Source organism: Myodes glareolus, chromosome 8 (genome assembly GCF_982192425.1).
Source record: "Myodes glareolus chromosome 8, mMyoGla1.1, whole genome shotgun sequence".
Lineage (NCBI taxonomy): Eukaryota > Metazoa > Chordata > Mammalia > Rodentia > Cricetidae > Myodes > Myodes glareolus.
In genome coordinates, this window is record NC_142033.1 from 11909207 (window position 1) to 11932033 (window position 22827).

General features: G+C 36.2%; 1 protein-coding gene across 2 annotated transcripts in view; it reads left to right on the top strand.

Moving 5' to 3' along the window:
• The window catches only part of Antxr2 (ANTXR cell adhesion molecule 2), a 127345-nt gene extending 104773 nt beyond the window's left edge, over positions 1–22572 (top strand). For both annotated transcript variants that reach the window (XM_087908848.1, XM_087908849.1), the window contains one exon: positions 20642–22572. In XM_087908848.1, the coding sequence (XP_087764974.1) occupies positions 20642–20680 (39 nt within the window). In that variant the 3' untranslated portion in view covers positions 20681–22572. The remainder of the gene's footprint in view (positions 1–20641) is intronic.
• Positions 22573–22827: the final 255 nt, after the last annotated feature.

Genomic DNA, 22827 nt, shown 5'->3' on the forward strand with positions numbered 1-22827 from the left:
ATTGTTATAAACACACACACACACACACACACACTTGTTGAGTTCATTTAGTGTTGCTTATATGTCTGTGTGTTCAGGATTGTTTGCTTGTGTTTGGATGAAATATCAGGAGGCTAATCTATGATGAAGACTTAATGCCTTTCTCTTAGCAACTATTGACTGACTGAAGCTCTTCATCTCATGGGGAATTGCTAGATTTCTTCTGTTCACATTGGCATCTCACCTGGTCTTGTCAATATGTGGGTCTTTCTGAGGAAACCATACTGTTGGCATTCATGGGTACAATGTCCCTGTCATGTCTAGAAGGCACTGGCAGCAGAGATCTTGGTCTTCTGTCTCTTGATGTCTTCTCTGAGCCGTAGGGGAAGGAGCTGTTTACATTAGAGATAATATGTTTTGGGGCTGGGCGACCTGTAGTCAGTTGGTTTGGTTGAATTTTGACTAGTTATGAATGTCTGTAATTTTCTCCATCTCTTGAAAGAAAACTTTGATGACAAGAAGTGAGAGCTTCATTCATCTCTGAGAAACAAAAGATAACTATTTAGAATGTATTTGGGGATTATATAGGTTTGGGAAAGTGGCAGTAGTAGGCTCCCTTTTTAAGGATGGATAGACTAGTTCACTGTGTTCCTATATCTAATTTAAACGTTGCTTTATCCCTGAACAGACACTCCTGCTTGGATTTTTGACCTTCTGACTCTTGTGAATAATGCTGCAATGGATGCAGGAGTCCTTGCTCCCAGGTCTCTTAGAACCGTATCAGAAAGCCATTTCTGGCTCATACTGCAATTCTGTGGTTATTTCTTTAAAGGACCATCATTGTTTTCCAGAAAGACCACATAATTTTATATTTCCCTTAGACATGCATAAGGATTTGAGTTTTCTACATCTACTCAAGCTTATTTATGTTAAAACTAATGATAACTTACTTACCAAGTGGTAAGTAGTAGGACAAAGTTAGTTTTTGTAAAAACTTCCATTTCTTTTTTACTTTTTATTTATAAGTAATTTATTATTCTTATTTTAATCCATTTCTTATGTATATTTAATTCATTTCTCATATATATCTAAGATTTTAAAAATGATTTTTATACATGCACGATGAAATAATTACTAATAAAATAATAATAAATTAATTACAAATAAACACAGCCACCCTCTTCTATAGTTAACTTTCTTTATGTTTGCATGAGAGAAGACAGCACCATGTCTACTTTTAGCCCATATTCCTCACGCAATACAGTATTACTAACAACCTTTAACTATGTGCCTTGAAACACCTTTCTAACTGCTAATTTGTGTCCTTCGACCTCCTTTTCCATTTCCCACTGCCTTTCTGTCCTTGGCCACCATCACTCGACCACTCTGCTTATTTGACTTTTAAGGAAATAGTTTGTACATGTGCTCACATTGTGGTTTTCTTCCTGCATTTGGCTCCTTTGGCTTTTCGCAATGTTATCTGATTCAATTATGCTGTCGATGACAGACTATTCTTTTGGAATGCTGAATAGTGTTTCTTTGGATACACCACATTTTCTTTTCCTTTAAAGTTGTCTTCATCTTAAAAGCAGAAGTTGTCTAAAAATCTCGCTTACCTTTTTTTACTCATTGGTAGACACAGGTTGTTTCTATACTTTGGCAACTCAGTATTTCTGTACCCACAGCAGTGCTTTTCCCACTCAGGCATTTGGATTGGCACAGGAATACAAATGCATTGTATTTGTTGTGTTGGGTAAGACATAGTAACTTCAGAACAGACTTTATATATAAGAAATGTAATCGGACTTCTTAGTCCATTTAAAAATATCTATAGACTTGTTATGTGCAGCTGTCTCATTTGATGAAATTGATGCACTTTTGCAATGAAATATGTACTTTAGCATGCAAGTCTTTCGAGAGCATTTTAAATTCTCCTTTCCCCTTTCAGCTTAAAGTCAAAGCTAATCATTTGCTTCAATACGGCAATTTACCCTCTCCCCAACTTGTTATATCACATGACCTTCTACATGAGTAGTTGACATGTAAGCTGTAAGATGGTGGCATTGGAATCAAGACCTCTTGAGATCGAGTTAGTCACTTTAGTAATATAATACAGTAAATTATTTTATATAGAAATGGTTGGGATTGCTGTATTTTTGTAAAATGAAAATTCTTGTGAACTCATTAACTAAGTCCCCTTAAAAATATCACATAACATGAGCCTTGCATAGGTTTTCTATTCTTCAGATATTGTAGGCAGATAATCATCTGTAAGTATTTTTTGCTTTTACTGTCTTGTATCGCAATCAGCATTGATCCTGTAATCTTGACTGCTTTCCACAACCATTGTTTTAGACATTAATTTTTAACTTCTTGCAAGGTTAAAAAATACAGAGCAATAACAAACATTCTACTTTACAATTTCTCTTTTCTGGAAAACTGCTGAATGATTCTGATCTACATATCAGACTTTGGCTCCTTGGTACTCTCCTGTTCATAGACACCACCTGATGCACCAGCCTGGTGGACATAGTTTCCCTGATGTCAGCTACTGTAGTTACTCAATGGATGTATTTTTAATACTGATCGATGGAAACTGATCCTAGTCAGACACAGAATGGTCTGATGTAATCTTTTTCAGTGTGAGAATGTATATCATGCCCCCTGGAAGTAGATGTTAGCTGTAGAAATTTTGAGTTCCTAGAAGGTAGTGTGATTATGGAAAACATCATGCTCCCATTGGTGTTTAGTCTTATTGATATGCATGATTTGAGATTACTATAAAAGTAATAGATTTGCATGGTGTTATCTTTTTAACCAATATTTGTGCCTGGAATTCAGATTTGCTTTTTCTTATTTCCATATGCTCTGTTTTAAACATATGTTAAGATGTTATTTAAAACTAGACGTACCAAAAAAAAAAAACCCACATAAAATATGTTTTCGTCATTATCAGAGGCATCATTTGGAATGAGAGAATGTAAGTTATGTCTGTGAAACAGGTTTTAATAGCACCAGATAGAATGAACATCTGGCTGCTATTCCACCAGGTGCATTGATGCTGTCAGAAGAGCCTATATTAAAATGCTGATACAATTGTCCATTTTTGGGATGTGCCAACACCATGATGTTCACTGAGTGTTTTCCTTATGCCAAAGATTAGTGTTGATGTTGTTGGAACAATAAGATTTAAAAAGTAAATAGATAAACCACATTTGCCAATGCTATTGAATTTCCTTAGGGATGCTATTTGAATAAAACTACAACTACATCATTTCATGCAGACTTTCTCTCTGTTGTGCTAGGCTGTTGTAGTTGGGTTGGCACAGGCGTTACTGTGGCATTGTAATTCTACATGGCAAATGGGGCTTCTTGTTTATGTGCTTCAGTCATCAAAGGAATATATTGAAGGGACATGTTCTCTCTCTCTCTCTCTCTCTCTCTCTCTCTCTCTCTCTCATTTGTGTGTCTGTTGAGGTCACAGGTAAGTCTTGGTGTGTCCTTCCTCAGGAAAGATGAATCATAAAATGAGACAGAGTGTTATATGGAGGCTTTTCATTTGTTCCTGGCTGCCCAGACCCAAAATAAGCACCCAGAAACTATATTATTTTAATCACTGCTTAGCTAATAGCTTAAACATATTTCTAACCCACTCTCACATCATAATTTAACTGTTTTCTTTTAATCTGTGTATCGCCACATGGCTATGGCTTACCAGTGAAGTTTTGCCATATCTGTCTCTGGCAGTGACTCCATGGCTTCTTCTGACCCCACCTTCTTTCTCCCAGTATTCAGTTTAATTTTCCCCACCTACCTATATTCTGCCCTGCATAAGCCTAAGACAGTTTATTAACCAATGGTATGCACAGCATACAGAGCAGAATCCCATGTCATCTCCCCTTTTCTGTTTAAATAAAAAGGAAGGTTTTAATTTTAACACAGAAAAATTACATGTAACGAAACAGGTATCAACCAAGATTTACAGTTACAATATTTATATCTACTTTATCTCTTATCATAACTAAGGACAATTATAATTATCACTATATAGTCTTCAACTCCATCAAAGACCCCAGAAGGTCATAATATTACCTAAGTAAACAAGAAGTGCATTGTAAGCTCCTTCCTAAACTCTAGAATTGACAGAGACATCTTGCTACCTGGACAGTCACCCAAAAAGTTCTTCTGTACCATTGGGGCATCCATCCATCTTCAGCCAATAGTCCCATAGTATCTGGCAGACTATTCCATGAATTTCAAAGACAGTTCTACCTATATTGGCAGTTTGTCAGTCACCTTCTTCTGTGTCCTCAGAATGTCTGGCAATCTCAATCTCTTTCACAAAGGACTTTCATAAAGTTCTTTCCCGAAGAACTGACTCACCTTCTTTAGGCAGCTTCTGCAGTCATTTCTCTGTGGGGCCTGCATGTCTAGTTCATACAACATAGCATCAAGCAGTCCAGACAAGAGCATTTTCTTGTCCAAATGGCTAACCAACACCATTAGGAGCCTCTTTGGTGTTGAAGTAGCTCTTGAAGTAGCTTGGTGCTGCCAGGAGCAGATGTGTATCGCTGTTATGAAAAGTCCTAAGTTTTTAAAACATTTTAAATGCCATATTCTGAACGTCTCTGAAAGATTTGAAGAATACCTATCTAACTGAAATATATCTCTATACATCTAGAAAACTTAACATGACTACAAGCTTGAGTGCTATAGATGACTCTATTAACTTATATTTCATAATTATATATTACATTTTATAATGAGTTGCACAAACACAATACCTTAATCAAGAACAATATATATACATATAATATATATATATATATATAACAAGATTAACCTTAAATTTGTATCAATAAACCGAGATCCATACCAATGCAAATCTTTATAGCATATTCCCCTTTAAATGTAAATAAATATTTATAAACAATATTTGGCAATATGGGCATAATTCTCTCCAAACTGCTTCCTCTTTTTTGTTGGGCAAATTAATTTTTAGGGGTGTTCATGGCTACCTTTCAGGGGCTTATGATCCATCAAACCACATTAGTCTGAAAGAAATCCACAGGTTCTCATCTTCTGTGGAAACAAAAGAGAAACCTCTTTTCCAAAGCAATATATCCTTAGACCCAAATTTGGAAATAAAGACCCCTTTATATTGGTTTATCTTAGCATCTCCCAAAATCAAATATCTCTCTGCAGTCAAAAAATTCAACGAAAACACAATATACATAATCCAGAGTCTCTGGTATATTCCATTTTTATATGGCTTATTTTTTTCTTTGCTCCTTTTAATCTATGACTGCCTGTAGTCTGTCTCTTTAAAAACTTTGGTTTTTTTTAAAAAATATTTCTTTTTCCAACTCTCTTGCTCTTTTTCTACTCTTTCCCAAGCCTGTTTACATTTATCCAACATTGTGACACATTTAGAGGTGGTTTTCATCTAAACTTGTCTTTATTGAGTATCTGTAATCCTTTTCTGACCAGAAATGCTTCTTAAAAAGCTAAATGACATTACTATAACTAAGGCTGCTTTGTGTTTTGTATCCAACTGCTTGTGTTTGTGTTTTGTATCCACCCAGTCCAAAATGGTGGAAGTCTATTTACTGCCCTGAGACTGCCAGGTGGGAGTCGTCCTTACCACCTCAACTTTGATAACCAGCTGGCCCCTGCTGCCACCAAGTAACTTGCAGCATGCTGCCCATAAGCCCCATTTAAATGTTTTGCCTCCTGAAAGAGCCAGAGTTCGCGCTGGCAGCACAGCCCTGAAAGCTGGCCTATAAAAACTTCTTCTTTTCTGTTACTGCTGTTACTGCTGAATCAGGAAAACCTCTCTTAAAGGAGCTGTGGCATGCTGCCCACAAACAGAGCAAGAAGTTGTGTTAAACTCTGTGTGTGTGTGTGTGTGTGTGTGTGTGTGTGTGTGTGTGTGACTAGGATTCCTTTCCAAGCTTTCTCAGGTTTTACATGGATTTAGTCAGCCACATTGGTGTACCAATTTTTTTGTACAGAGGCTTTTTGTTCATTTCTGACTTCCTAGTCATTAAATGATCACTCAGAAACTATATTATTTAAATCACTGGCAGGGTCTCTCACTAACCCAGGGATCATCAATGATTAGGCTACGATGGTTGAACAGTGAGTAGGTAGGGCCCATCCGTGTATCCCTCTTCAGGGTCGTTATTGTTAATTTGCATTACAGGGTCAGTTTTTTTGTTTTCATGTAGATTCTTGGGCTCAAATTCATATTCTTATACCAACACTGTACCAAATGTGCCATCTCTCCAACTCTTCAAATGACAAGGCTATGATATTCAACTCAAAGTACACAGCTTTAAGAATACTGGATTTTATATTATAATTCACGGACGAACAAGTGGGCTCCTACAACATACCATTGCTGTTATTGTTATTTATTATAGTTGTAGCTTTCTCCTCTTTCATGTTCCCAGCTTCAAAGAGTGTCTGTATTCTGTTCTTCCATAACCTTACTCTTTTATCCCAAGAAGAATGGCTCTGATAATGAAATATAGATAAGAATTTTCCTCATTAAGTAAATAAGAAATGGTAATTAAATTTAGTTTGCTGAGTTGAGTTTCATCATTAATTTTTAGCTAATTAATTGATTGTGTTCATGTGTGTGTGCTTGCACCTGGCATAAATGTATGTGTGTGTACCACATGGGTAGGAGTCTGTGGCATTCAGAAGAGGAATCCGATCCCTGGAACTATAGTTACATGTGGTTGTAGTCCACCACGTAGATGCTGGGAACAGAACCTGAGTCCAGTGCTAGAGTAGTGAGTGCCACTAACTATCAACCCAGCTCTGGGTTTTATTATTTTAAGAATATTTTTATTCTCTTTAAAAATTAGTATTTGAATGTTTTTATTTATTGGAAAATGCTACTCTATATTCCCATTTTCATATTTAATGACCTGAGTGAGAAATGCCCTTCCTGAGTCATGGCTTGGTCACTGGGATTTCCACAACATATACATACACCATGGGTTATGCTACCTGTGTGAAAAGAAATTTAAATACTGACAAGAAATAACAAACATAAAAGGAAATAAATGCTCATGTTAATATCAATTTAACATTCTACTTCCTGCTATGAACATGTGGCTGAGTTATTCAAAAGGATCCCTTCCCACTTGTTCAAACATGTGTTGCATTTTGATTTAAGACTTGCTATGTAATGGGAATGTCCTTCCTATTGTCTCTGTCTGTTGGTGGCTTTCAGTATGAAACAGACCCAACTTCTACCATCTGCTGTCTGTTCAGGACCAACATCAAGGTCAGCCCCTTCATGATGCCTGCTGTTGCCCAGTTTAGAACTCTGCCATCCTGCAATCCAACCATGTCTCTGTTATGCCAGTTGTTGTGTTAGGCACTGGAAACAGGGCATCTAGACCATTTGAATATTAATGTGACAAAAGAAAGCAGAAAGACTCTTGCTGATTGTGTGGTGGTTGCTGCTGATTAATTCCAAGTCAGTTAGTGGGCAGTAACATGTAGTTTTGTATATATTATTTTCAGCAAGTCAACCATGGCATTTTATTTTACATTTCACTAATCACTGTGTTGTTAGACTGAAAATTTCAATTTCCATACAAATAAAATCAGTTATATGTCTTGGAGAATATTGACTATATAGTTTACAATTGGCATTGCAAATGTGGGGCTTCATTCCTTCTTTCCTCCCTCCCTTCTTTCTTTTATCCCTTCACCTCTTGTGAGAGTCAATATAATGCTAAACCCACTGTAATAGCATCTAAAATCTAATTAAGCTCTCTGTTTATTTATAGTCAGAGAATATAATAAGATAGTTAATTATAGTATTACTAAAATATCATGCTTGCTTAGAATATCAGAATGTATTTCTCTACACTAACCTTATATCCATATCTATATACTTGTCTGTACTATGATCTATTCTGTCATCTATCTATCTATCTATCTATCTATCTATCTATCCATCTATCTATCTATGCAACCATCCACCTATGTACCTATATATCCCATGATATGTCATTAATTTTACCAAATATTTGATTTTCAAATAGAGTTGAAACCTCAGAGTCTTTCTTTGTAACATATAATTGCATTGAAATATCACACCATGATTAAATGGGTGTTGCATTGTCGAATTGTCAAAACCAATCATTTTTTGTTACTTGACTTCAACCTGTTTTTTTTTTACATTTCTGAGTTCCATGCAAATAGAAAAGCATTCTTTATACATAAAGGTGACTTCATACACTTTCATTTTAACCAACTGTTGTTGTAGAATAGCAAGCAGCCTTTCACATCTCTAGTCATATGAATATACATATATTCTTATGTAAAAGCTTGAAAGGTCGAGCATTTAAACTTCCCATTTTGTTGAAACTAACTGTATCTCCAGATATGTTTACTATTTCTATAATCATTTTAAAACTTGCTCTTTATAATTTGTAAAAACTAAGTATGTTAATGATAACTATGTTAATTAAAAGTTAATATTAATGCACATTTAGTTTATTTCCAAACTATGAACATGAAATCCCCTTTAAATGCCATTGCATACTCACTGATCAGTGAAATGACATCTGGGCCACAGTGTCTGTCATCTTTCTTTGCAACAAAAGGCTTATCTTAAAAACTTATTTGGACCTGGGTCTGTATAAACAAGCAGTATAGGCTTCACATGTTATTAGCTTTAAGTTGGTGTATGCAAAGGATTCAAAGTGTTGTTTGGAGCTTTCTTCTTTATGAACTCTACTTAGCAACTAATGTACTTATATGTCTGATGCTCTAAGAGTTTAGAAGTCATAAATATTATGAGAAAACTTTTAATTCAAATTATTCTGTTATATAAAGACAATCATTTTTGGTGTATAAGTCTGTACACATTCAAAATAAAATCCCAGTTTTGGGAATTTGGATGTCTTATTATTAAACATAGAAATAAACTACAGTTATTTAAACTTGTTTTTCTCAAATGTGCTGAAAATATTAAAAGCATACACTTGTATCTTTTTAGTTGAATTATCTTGAATTATCCTTACATACTCTATTAGACTATATTTACACACAGACACACAGACACACAGACATACAGACACACACACAGACACACAGACACACACACACACACATATATATATATATACATATATATATATACGCACAGAGAGAGAGAGAGAGAGAGAGAGAGAGAGAGGAGAGAGAGGGAGATGGTGTTTATTGTGATGAACTGAAAACAAACAGAATCATAACAACTAATTTGTTTTTTGCTTTTTTTTTTGAGACAAGTTTTCTCTGTGTAGTACTGGCTCTCCTGGAACTCACTCTGTAGACCAGAGTGGCCATGAACTCACAGAGATCCACATGTCTCTGCCTCCTGAGTGCTGGGATTATAGGCATGTGCCATCACCACCTGTCTTGCCACTAATTTTTTAACTAAAGCTTTAGGAAGATTTTTCAAAAGAATGATGAATAGAGAAATAGATGTTTTAGCAGCTCAGGGTACTCATAACCTCACTGATGACCTGGGAACTCTGTGCACCTATCTTGGGTGGCCCATAGCCTGTTCTTCCAGCTTGAGGAGATCCAATTTTAGTCTCTGGAGGTATATCCACTTATGTAAACACACCAACCACATAAATGTGCATATAATTAAAAATTAAAGTTCTTAACTTTATTTATCTTTCAAAAAGTAATCCACAACTGTTCTTTAGACCAAAGTTCTAAAATTATGTACATGTCTATAGCATTATTTAGTTGTCGCTATGCATGAAGCATCTTTTCAAACAGTCAAAGTAAAATTTCAGGGTTTGTTTTTATGTGGAATATCCTGCTAAATAATCAGTGTGGAAATTAGGTAGAAATTTAGATTTGTTATTGATAAAAGAAAAGATCTGATTATTGTGGGAAGAACTATTCTTGTAGAAAAACCAGCAGTCATGAAGACTCTGGGATGAAGTTTCACAGCTGCACCTATGGGAACAGAGCAGACAACAACAAAGGAAGAACAGACTGAGTGATGAATACAGCAGATTATGAGGCCAGTGTAGATAGAAGATTCTGTTCTGCCTGGTCCTGCAGCCTTTCAGTCCCAACAAAAACACAGAGGCTTATATTTATTACAAACTGGTTGGCCTATTAACTCAGGCTTATTACTATTAAGCTCTTGAAACTTAAATTAACCCACAATTCTTGCCTATGCTTATCTATGTGGTTTGGTACCTTTTCTCAGTGAAGCATTCTTTACCTTTCTTCCTTTATGTCTGACTGATGACTCACTCTCTGTCTTTCCTCTACCCAGAATTCTCTTAGTCGAGTTGCTCCACCTGTACTTCCTGCCTGATTACTGGCCAATTATGGTTTTACTAAACCAATACGAGTGAAAAATCTTTACAGGGTACAAAAGCATTATCTCACAGCAGGCCAAAGTGGAGAAGCACTGCCATGTAGGAAGCAGAGGCACTTCAGTAGTGAGAAACCCTGCAGCTCTATTACAGATAATCTTGCTAAAAGCAAAGCAACTTCACACAAAATCAACAATCAGCCTCCCTTTTCTTTAAGTGCAAATTGAAATAAGATGTTAAGTAACTTACGTTTAAAAAGCTCAACCAAAGAAGTTTGTCTACAGACTGTGTTAGACTAAAACACCCAAATTCCAACCATTGTCTATTAAAGTCTATTTCCATTCATCTTTCACAAATTTCGTTGACTTCAAATTGTCTTTATTTTACTTAATTTACTATAAATATGTAAATTATAGTTAATTTTTAAAGAATTGATAGTTATAATGTTCTATTGCCAGGTGTCTCCCATTGCTTCTGAGAAGTCAGCTGATATCATTATGCATTTCTTGTGTTCCAGGGGATGAGGGGAAGCCAACAAGCAGAGATACATGCTCTTATGATGTATTCTTGTGTGTTGAATGCTTAGTGCATATTTCCTGCTTTTCTATACATTTATTGTGCTTGGGATTTAATGATTTTCTTTAATTTTTAAATCTTAGGTCATCCATTGATTTTTTTAGATCCTAAGCAATTATTTCCCATTCAGTTCATATTTATTCTATATTTAGTAATGTTTTCTCAGAGGATAAGAGTCACATGACTCAGAGATCTTGCATTCTTATCTTACTTTGCTCTTCAATGTGAAAAACTGAAATTTCAAATCATTAAGTCTTTCATTGTGTCCAGTTTACGTGAACACCAGTAAAATACACTCATTTTTATTCATACAGTTTGCTTAAAACTTATTTTTCATTTGAAAAAACTAAATATGCATGCTATTCATTGTTATCAGTAGTGCTCTTGTTTGTTAGACTGTATTATATAAGTACTGGCTGTGTTTTCTGTTGATTAAAGGAACAATTTTCCTAATTCTTCCTAGCTATCACTGTTTATGGGTTTATATTGGACATTGTGAATGTGTGTGTGTGTGTGTGTGTGTGTGTGTGTGTGTGTGTGTGTCTATCTTAAATTTAGATATATGTATTTGTATACACAGAGAGAAGAAAGAGGCAGGCATTTGGACCCTGGCTTACACATACCAGATTGTTGATAGGTGTCTTCTTTTGGCTGCGTTTGTTGCAGCCTTTGTTGTGGTTCACTGCTGGCATCACCAATGAACCACAAAGCGTGTTTTTCAGGACAATGTCAAGAATTTTTGCTAGTAGGTTCCCTTCCTCTTCCCTCTGACTTAGAGCCCACCTGCAAACTGTTTGGGTTGCAGGGGATGTCTCTTTATAATAGCTACATCCTTCCATTTCCCACAATAAACTTTTTATATTTTTAAAGGTCTGTCTCCATATGTGACAAAGCCTACAGCCTTATACTGCTCAGGACCAGCTTCCTTAGAAGTATGTGTGTTTAGGAAGGAATTTTTCAGTCCTTCTCATAGTTTGTGTGGTTATATCTCAGTGACTGGAGAGGTGTCTGGGTCCAGTAGGGTCATGGCTCTTATTTTCTTGCCTTGTCCCAAACTCCCAGTGGATTTTCTTTTTTAGGGTTCCTCTGTTAAGGGTAGAAGAAACAAGTTCCTCATGCAGCCTTCAGTTGACCAATTCCTTGCTCTAATAAAGCATTTTGGCATATGGTAATGTCTTTCCCACATCATATTTCCTGCCATGCATTAAGCTTCTGATAACTTCAAGGTTGTAATTGGTGATATGTATATTCAAGGTTGGATATGTAGATGTTTCTTATTATTAACTCTACCCCCAACATAAAACATTTAAATATTTGCATTTGGTATCATGTAATAAAAAAGTGTATCATCTCTTACTAAACACTTATTTTTGAGGCAATTATTACTTTTCTTTCTTTTAAGAACATAACCATATATTAATTCCAATATCTTTTCCTTTTTATAACATAAAAACTAATGCTACCAATATAAATTAAAGGAATATATTTCAATAAACCCTGGCCATCTTTCTATGTTGACTTTCTTTAGAATAGCATTCTTTAGAATTGTATCTCTTTTCCATTGTCTATATATTAGTAGTTTATCATTTTTCCCCTAATGATAAACATTAGAATTGCTTTAACATTTTTGTTCCCATTTTTTGTTTTGCATTACTTTTCTGTTTTCTCTTGTTGTCTGTCTCTGTTGCATATGAGAATGTACGTTTGTGTGTGTACCAGTGTACAGTGCATGGAGGCCAGATGGTGACCTCGGGTGTCTTCTTCAGTCACTGTCCACCTTAGTTTCAGAGACAGGGTCTCTTCCTGAAGCTGTATCTCATCATTTGAATAGACTAACTGGATGGTGAGCACCATGGATTCCCTTGTTTCTCTCTCCTGACACCCTTGCTTCATCTCCAGGGTTTTAGGGTACACTACCACACCCAAGTTTTATACATGGGTCTCAGGGAGCCTAACTCAAGGTTTTATGCTTCTGTGGCAAGCACTTTACAAACTGGGCCATCTCTCTATCTATTTTTTGTATTGTATTGTTTTAAAGATGTCTAGTTTTTAATGTTACCTAAGATATAATCTGCATTATAATTAAAATTAGGGAAAGGAAAATCATTGCTATACTACTTATGATAAAACAAATAAAATAAATATTAAGCAAAGTATGAAATGTAAAGAAATCTGTTTTGACTATGTATGCATGTATATAGTGTGTCACTTGGGTATCTACTTCCCATTATAATTCATTATGAAGCATACCAAGGGCTTTGCCAAAAATTATTTCCAGAAAACTGTCAAAATTATATCTATATCTATTCATTCTCTCTCTCTCTCTCTCTCTCACACACACACACACACACACACACACATACACACACACACACTCTCTCTCTCTCTCTCACACACACACACACACACAATCATCTATTGCAATTATTAACTTAGAAGGATAATTTTATCTCTTATTAACCATGGCTTAGACAATTAATTTGTTCAATAGGCTCAAATTTAAAAATCATCAATACACAAAATATTTGCATTTTATTATTTATATTTATTATGATGCATATTATTTATATTTATAGAGTTACAAAAATTGCAGGTATCATTATAAAAATGAAGGAATAATTTCTGAAGGTAAATTGTAGGCAAACTCAGCAATTTCTTTAGCAGTATCTAATTATAGTCTATGTTACATAGGGCATTTATAGGCTGAACCTCAGTTAGAAAACAATGTGTAGAATTGTTTTTAATCTTAAAAATCTTTCAATTTTTGGTAAAATCAACTCTACTTCAGATTTTCCTGTAAATGCAGAATGGTATATACCTTTCTTGTGTTTTGTGCTACCAGTTACTACAGGAAATTGGCATTCCCAAAGTCTCTTGTGTTCTTTGGTCTTCTTAGCAATAGTGACTTCCTGGACTTCTCAACTAATTTCTGTGTCTGTGTGTCTGTGTTTTTTGGGTTTTTGTACCATTTAAAATTCGAAATGGTGTTTACTATTGCACTGTGCATGGAGGTTTAGGGAGGTCTTTTTAGACGTGAAGATAAAAATAAATCATCTCTCCATGTAGGAAAGGTCTCAACTGAAGTGCACTTGTTTGCGTTGGCTTGTCAATGGATGTTTATGAGGTGAGCATAATCCTGTAATGGTTACGGCGGTGAAATACATCCTGTGCCGAGAGCTAGTAAAGGCCCGTGCGAGCACCGATGCTCATGGAATTTTAATGCTTCAGAGATGGGAACCATGGTGTCTGCTCTGCTCTGGTTATTGCTGCTATTACTGACCACAATAAAAACGGGGGTGAAATCAGGTTTTAAAGACTGCGACAAAACCGTATATGCACACTTCACCTGCAGCAAACATGCAAGTTTCTACTGCTGTCTTGTTTTCCTCTGTTGGTTTAGCTCACTGTACAATAATCATGTTTCTGATATTTTTCTGTGGGGCATCTTGCTTCCCTTATTTTTGTGAATCCCAAAAGAAGGGCATTGCTAATAATGATTTCAGGGAATGTATCAATAAGATACATTGCCACAGAGGGGCTTCCATTGTAACGGAGGAGGTTTTTGTTCTTGCCTGAAACATCACTGGAGTACAGTTAAAACTGCTAGAGCTGACTGTGAGTTTAGCCTTGTTACCCCTTGTTACCATGAGTATTTTGTTCATGGTACCTTCTTGCTTGGTACATTCTGTTTCTTCTTATAGTGAAAACTGTAATAGGATTAAAACTTCACGTGAAGCTCCATTTTAAAGGACAAGTTGGGAATGTTAATAGATTTCCATATTTATTTTTGAGACAGTGAGTCATATACCCTATACTGGTCTAGAACTCAGGTATGTGAGGTTGACCTTGAACTCCTAATCTTCCTACTTCTACCTCCAGGTTGTGGGATTGCAAATTACACCACTGGCCTAGCTATGTTTCCAGTTTGGGTTGGTTCAAATTGAGCAAACTGTTTTCTGGAATTCAAACAAATAGTTAGTATTCAGTCTTCAGACTCAGATGATTTATTTTTGTAGAATGTTACATAAAGAATAGCAAGGCTTCAGCATTTCACATGTCTAAACTTCAAGTTCAGATTATTTGTTTCCATGTAATTCACATTCAGTTAATCCTTTAGCATCTACATAGTATTATCTATATAGTACTCTTGTTGGAGGATTGTGAAGGTAAAGAGGAATATGAATACTATATTCCCTATGCTTATAAAAAGTAGGAATTAAGAAATTTGCATTAATTTATGCTTGCTTAATCCTGCACTACTTCTAAGGAAATGGTGATAGAAAGCATGCACTGAGTTTTCAGAAGAATAAAAATAGAGCAGTGGCCAACATGAGGGCTCAGTTATAACGAAAGAGGCACTGTATTGATTCACTCTTTGCTTTAAACACCCTGCCCAGGAAGACCTCCCAATGCTCAAGGCAGAAAGAGAAAGAGACTAAGTTACACAGCCGTGCTTTTGTAGCAAAAGGGAAGCAGACAAGCTTAGCCTAAGCTTTTTCCAGCTCTTAGTGAACTGATCCTTTACTACAGTATCATAAACATAATTATCCAAAACCCAGTCTTCTCTTTATAGACCCAACGGTTATACAAACTCTTTATATTGTGAAAAATTATAGGAATAATGTTATAATGTTGGAGATCTAAGAAGACATTTATAAGAGCTATAAAAGAGCATATGAATAGTTCACTCACCACTTAACATAAGGTTGGGTTAAATTTTTGTATTAGTAGTCATCAAACTAAAGTTTTAGTCCAGAGAAAATCTTTTTTTTTAAATATTATGTATACAATATTCTGTCTGTGTGTATGTCTGCAAGCCAGAAAACGGCACCAGACCTCATTACAGATGGTTGTGAGCCACCATGTGGTTGCCGGGAATTGAACTCAGGACCTCTGGAAGAGCAGGCAATGCTCTTAACCACTGAGCCATCTCTCCAGCCCCCAGAGAAAATCTTATACAGAATGTACTTACAGTTTTCAAGGTAGCGCACCACAGGGCTCCTTGTGTGAGATTGGGTTTGAGATCTTCACATACACCACTCTAACCCTGGTAGCTTTGGAGACACCTGGAGAATCACAGTAGCTCATGAACCACAGAATGAAAACTCTACTGACTGAGAGAAATAGCTGGCAAATACTTCACTTGGGACCTCCTCCTCAAAGACAGTTTTGGTGGCTGTGTATAAATTAAGAATATTCAAATTATTTTCTATGCACCAAAAGCATGAATATTTTTTGTTATTAATTGAACAGAGAAACATGTGCCCTAGTTAGCAATGTGGCTAGAAAGTTTGACAATATTCTCCTTCCTCTGGCTAAATGTGATGAATCATTGGATACATTCATTCGTAAGCATAAATGTAATGAACCGCTGCTATTCTTGGTGTTACCATGTACTTACACACATATGAACAAGCATATTTTAAAAATTAGCCAATTATAAGCTTGCCAGATGCCTGAAATAGTCATTTTTTTTAAAAAAAAATCAAGACTCCTAAAATTTAGTACCACAAAACTAAAAGAAGAGTCTAGATCGTAGGATTTCCTGTGGCAACTCTAGACTACATATTTACAGCAAATGCCAAGTGGAGATTCGAAGATCTGCTAGTCAGTCTGCTGATTCCAAAAACTGGAACTCCTGAGCCGACTGACCTCTAGTTCGGACAGGTTCACCTGGAAGCTAAATGTCAGGTGCATCCTGAACGAGTGAGTGGGTCCACCAAATATGGGAAATCTCTGACCGACATTTAGTGATGGTTCCCAAAAGTGAAACATCAATAGAAGTTTGGACTGACTTTTATTAACACATAGATAAAGAACATTTAAAAACACTTCGTTGTAAAGGAACATACTTTTGGTCATTGCATTTATTCTTTGAAAATTAATGTTTATTTAAAACTGATTACATATACAAGTGTACAGAAAATGTATAAATGTATACATTTATTTGTACATATACAAATAATTTGTATTTTGTATATTTGTATAATTGTAATTTGTATAATTTGTACATATACAAGTGTACAGAAAATGTATAAATAAGATGCCATGGACAATCCCACTCCACACAGTTGGCTGGGAAACTGTCTGCTAATCTTTGACTTTCCAGACACATATTTGCACAGCTATGATCATGTGTATTTAACAGTTTGGCATTCTCTGTTTACTACCATTTTCCTTCTGTAGTGAGGGGCTGTGGGCAGGCCTGCTTTTCATCCCCACACGGCTCCTGCATGGCTAGCTTAGCCCCGGAAATAACAACACACAAATTGTATTCATTTAAGCACTGCCAGGCCCATTATCTCTAGAGAGTTAGTTACTGACTAACTCTCATATCTTGATATTAACCCATTTTTAATAATCTGTATATCACCACGAGGTGTGGCTTACCGGGAAAGATTCAGCATGTCTGACCTGGTGGCTGGCTCCATGGCTTCTGCCTCATTGCCCTCTTCCCAGCATTCTATTCTGTTTACTCTGCCTACCTAATTTTTTGTCCTATCAAAGGGCCAAGGCAGTCTCTTTATTGACCAATGAAACTAACACAATAGACAGATAACCCTCCTCCATCATTTCCCCTTTTTCTGTTTAAACAAAAAGGAAAGGCTTTCACTTTAACATAGTAAAATTACATATAACAAAACAGTTATCAAGCAAGAATTACAGTCACAATATTTATAACTAAATCTTTATCATAATAATGGAAAACTATAACTATGACTATTCATTCTTTAACTCTATCAAAGACTCCAGAAGGATATAATATTACCTAAGTAAACAAGAAGTAAGCAACTTCCAAAAGTCTAGAAATGACAGAGACATCTCGCTGCCTGGACAGTGACCCAAAGTTCCTCTGTATCGTTGGGGCAACCATCTTCGGCCTTCAGGCCCATAATATCCAGAGACATTTCCATGAAGCAGGAAATTTCAAAGGCAATTCAGTCACTATCTGCTGTGTCCTGCAGAATGTCTCGCAGACTCTTTCATGAATCAGGAGCCCCGAAAGATCATTTCACCTTTAGGCAAGTTCAGCAGTCCTCTCTCTGTGGGTTCTCTGTGTCCAGTTTATATAACAGTCCTTGCCCAAATGGCTAACCAACTCCATAAGGAGCCTCTTCGATGCCCATCTTCCTCTTGAAGTAGATTGGTGCTGCCAGGAGCAGACGTGTCTCATTGTCATGAAAAGTCCTAAGTTATTAAAACATTAAATGCCATGTTCTGTAGTCTTTGAAAGATATGAATGTCTATTTGAAATATATCTATGCACTTCTAGAAAATCAGACTAACATTACTACAAGCTAGTATTATCCATTAACAACCTATATTTTTAATTATACATTGCATTTTTAAATAAACTACACAATCACAATACCTCAATCAAGATCAGAAACATATATACATATAACAAAATTGACCTTAAAATCCATAACAAAGCAAATTATTCATATCTATATCATCCTTCATCTTGTAAAGATTTCTATTTTATTGACCACATGGTATTGAGTTATTATTCTCTAAATTGTTGAACAGAAATATAAATTGATATCATGGTTTTCTATTACAAAAAAAAACATGGTGAATATTTTAGGTCCCAATATTAGACTAGAGTAAAAAACCTTTTTTTGCACGCTTGCTTGCCATATAGATTTTGCCAATTTTTACTTCTGTTTAAATGGCTCTGAGTTGTTTCCTTGGCACAGAAACTCAGTAATTAGGTAATATGTTCAATATAAGGTTGCATACAGCACTGTGCTTTAAAAGGAAGGCAGTTTTAGTTCTTTAAAGTTTTAGTTTTTATTAGATAAATAATGATGACCTCAAAGATCGTATAAAATGATGCTAGTTTTCAAGATAGAAGAAGCACCTTTCTTGCATGATAGAAATTATTTAGTTTAGGTTGATTGGGAGTGATCTTGTTTTAAAATTAAGTTTCCTAATTGATTTAACTTAAGTATATTGAGACATATCAAAAACTTAATATTTGAATTATCCCAATGAATTTATAAGGCAATGTACTTTAAAATACCTGGTGATAGCCTAAAGTTAGTAGTAAATTCATGTTTGTTCTGACTAAGTATAGTTTCTTTAAATATTTAGGAAATTTTACTTCTAATAATTTACTATGAAGAATGAATAAATTGATGCATACTTCCACTGAATTCAAGAAGATCTATATTCCCAAAGCAAAAGAAAGAAATATATTTATAATTCATTTCTGAAAGTAATGAAGTTTTTAACATTAATTTAATTCAATTTTATTGATAAATATTGTTACTCAAGCATGGTTCAATCACTTGTAGAGCATAAAATTCAAGTTAGTTCTATTAATGCCAAAATATGCAATATAGGTAATGCCCAATGCATCAGAACACTGTATTTTGATTTCATGTATGGGTAGAGCATGAACCTAAATGTAGAAAAATAATTAGACAAATATTTCATGAAAAATTCAGAAAACTGAGAAAATTAAATTTTTTGTTCGTATTAACACAAATGATTCATGATATATGATATGTATTATTTTCTAAAACTTATACCTGACTTCACATGTTAAACACAAACTAATAAAATTAGTAATTGTAGAGATATCATTGCTTACAAAATCATTCAGAAGACGCAAACTTTAATGAACCATTTCCTTTTAGTAGAAGTTGATAGAAACTTCTGTTCTTTCCCATTTTTATGATTTTCTGTTTCCAAAAATGTCTGAAATTTCTAACTTTGTCGATCAGCTATGTTTGAAAAGAAAATGAACAAATATCATTTTTCTTCCACAATATATTTTTTTCATGCCTCAAATATTCCAAGCAAGCTCTCACAATAGGGGCAGCTCTAACATGATGGGCTTTTGAGAGCAGATGTAACAACAAATGGAAAGTCTTAATTGCACGATTATTCTTGATTAAACTCGGAGAGAATGGGCCAGCATTTGGCCAGCAGAGGACTCTGTACATAAGTCACATGATAGGTCAACATCAGACCAAGGGAGAGAAGAAGAGTCTGCAAAAATTTGGAAATTTTATTTTCAAATAATTATTGCATGGTGACTAGTCTATGAATAGATATGTCCACACAATCTTCACAAAAGCTCTTAGAAACTAGATTGGCAAATGCTCTTTGAAAATGCATAATTCAAAAATAATTTTATCAATTTGGGAGAAAGCAGTGTCTACAGTGTGAGAAATGGGCCAGCAACATTGGGCATGATCTAAAGCAAGGCTGTGAGCTGCCAAAGCCGTTCGTGAATACAGCACAAAGAAGGCGTCTATACCCAGTCTCGTGTTTCCTAAACCTCAGGTTTTGTGATTTATTAAATATACTCTTCATGTATACATTTTAGAGTCACCAAATGACACAAGAAAATTCTTCCACTTTATTCCATCATCGAGACATACACATGCAGCAATATCGTTGAGAGTTTGAGTTCTTCCACAGCAATGACACATTTCAGACAGCACTGAGAAAGTTGTAGTTCTATGGTGGGTTTCTTTTTTTCTGCGTAGATTTTACCATACCATCCAATATGTGAACTTTCTGTAGAAAAAGAAAAGTAAAATAAACCTTGAGCCATACTGTGCTGAGCCAAGGCAGATAATATGGCTTTGTGACTCTGTGAGGACATTGTTCTGCACTTGGATTGCATTGAACTGCTTCATGGTACTGAAACTAGATGTTCCTTGGCTTTTAAACAACTGTTCGGTATTTCACTGTGGATCTCCTTTTTTCCTCAGGGCCGGTGCATAAACTTCTCCCGAGTTCCACATCAATAAAACGGGAGCCCAAAGAATGAAAAGAGAAGCAAGCGTTCCAGCTCCATGATGCTGATCTGCCATCGAGTGGACAATCAGTCCAGCGCATATCAGAGGTTCTTGGGACAACAGCCCAGTTCCTCTCTGTCAGAAAATGTTTTCTCTGCCTTCTGCTTTCTGTGCGCCAAACATTTGCAAACACTTCCTCTGCCATCTACATGAGAGGTGATGAAACTCAGCGATAACTCATGATTCATGACACTGAAAATACCGAGGAATGTTAATTTGCATGCTCCGGTTTATGCAAAGCTTGTTTGAATGTGTGAGAGGACAAAGCAGAACACAGCGATGATGTACAGATGAGACCAAAGCAAAGACTGAAAATCCAGCAGCCACGCCGCGGCTCCGTAATGGCGACTGGTGCTTTTGACATAGGTGCAAGGCGCGTGTGTGCTTTGTTTGGCAAGATCTTTGCTACCGGCAGAACGTGAAATTTCCTACCAGGCTAAACAGATAATGGAGCCCACTGCCATGTAGCCATGTCAGATAACCAAAGCCTTCTAAGTCCTCTATTACTTTGTGCCTTACGGGAAATTTCTGACTAGAAAATCTTGTCACTGTTACACTGTAAGTGCACACGCATGACAAAACGTAGTCGAGAAGCCTCAAGGTACTGGAGGCAAGCAGGATTTTGCCCTTTCGTTTTCCAAGACACCTTTCTTTCATTATGCACTCGGGACAAGGGAATTAATAGAGCGTTAATTCAACAGGAAGACCGCCTCCAACCAAAGACCGGGAGCGCAGCATGAGGACTCGTGATTTGAGACCTTGTCCCCAGACTAGTAGCTGTCCCCTTTCTCAGTGTTCAGGATTTAGCAGTGCATAAAGCGTTAATATCTGTAAACACACCTAAGTGTTTGTTTGGCTTTTAATTTAAGGAAGCGGTAACCACCAAGCTTCCGCTCAGGGTTTTTTCTTCCTTCAAGTCTCCAAGGGCTCTTCAGCGTCACAAGCCAGCAACTCTCTTTGCATGAAAATTTCAAAGTTTAATTAATATAATTAAAGGCAACAGCAAGCAGCAGCCTGTGAAGACTTTGCTCATCTTTTTTATGCCTTTTGACATTGAATGACCTATCACTGTCTGCATGTGACTTGGACATTGAGAAGCACCGCACCTTGGTTGCGATTCAGCCCAGGAAAAGAAAGAAACCAACACTTCTTTTCTTCAGTTGATAGATTAAAATCAGGAGGGCGCCATCGGAGAGCATCGACAATCTACGTACTGTAAATTTTTAGAACTATCACCATCGTGTCACATCAACGATGCCAAATTATGTTAGCGTGAGCAGAAGCACGGTGGGGGAGGAAGGCAGCCGCAGCTGAAGGAAATAGCTCAGATGATCCAGTCACTTTCGATACTGTACTTCAGATGCGAAATGGAGATTCGACTGGAAACCTGACAAAGTGCGCCTGCTTTGATGTGAACTGGTATAGACAATGACCAGTGGCCGGGTCAGTGGGATGTCTCTCTGCTGGGACAAAGCCTTATCAAATGACACTAAAAATAAGTTCAACAACCATCACGGTGGAAGGAAGAAGGCGAACGTTTCATGTTTGGCGGGCATGTGAGTGCACAAGATGGAAAAAAGCGATCTGGAGCATCCTGGTGTAATTACCCACATTGTACTCTTTATGGAAATTTCCAAGGGCTGCAGTGATACTTTTGGTTGGTGTCCAGGTTTGTGGCACTGCTCCAAGAAGCCTAACACGCGCACGCACACACACAGATATAAAAATGCACACATATATTCTCTAGCTTGAATCTTTTTGCTCAAGTTTATTTATGTCACTGACTGGCTGGATCCAAAGTCACACCTCCACATATTACTGAATAAATTTTTATTTTTACCTGAGTCTTTGTTATCATTTTCTTTAAGCCCTCATAAAACCTACACTCTCTTGGGTTGAATCCATAACTCCTCTGGTTAGCAACCAGATAGAGTTCTATTCAATTGCAAAACGTCCAATATGTTCACAGTTGATTCACAGTTGAAGCTATGGGTACAATGTGTGTGTGCACATGGAATGTAGATGGCTGATACGTCTACCTACCTCTCTCTGGAGTGAATCATCGTACACATTTGTTCCGTGTCTACCTCGAGCGCAGG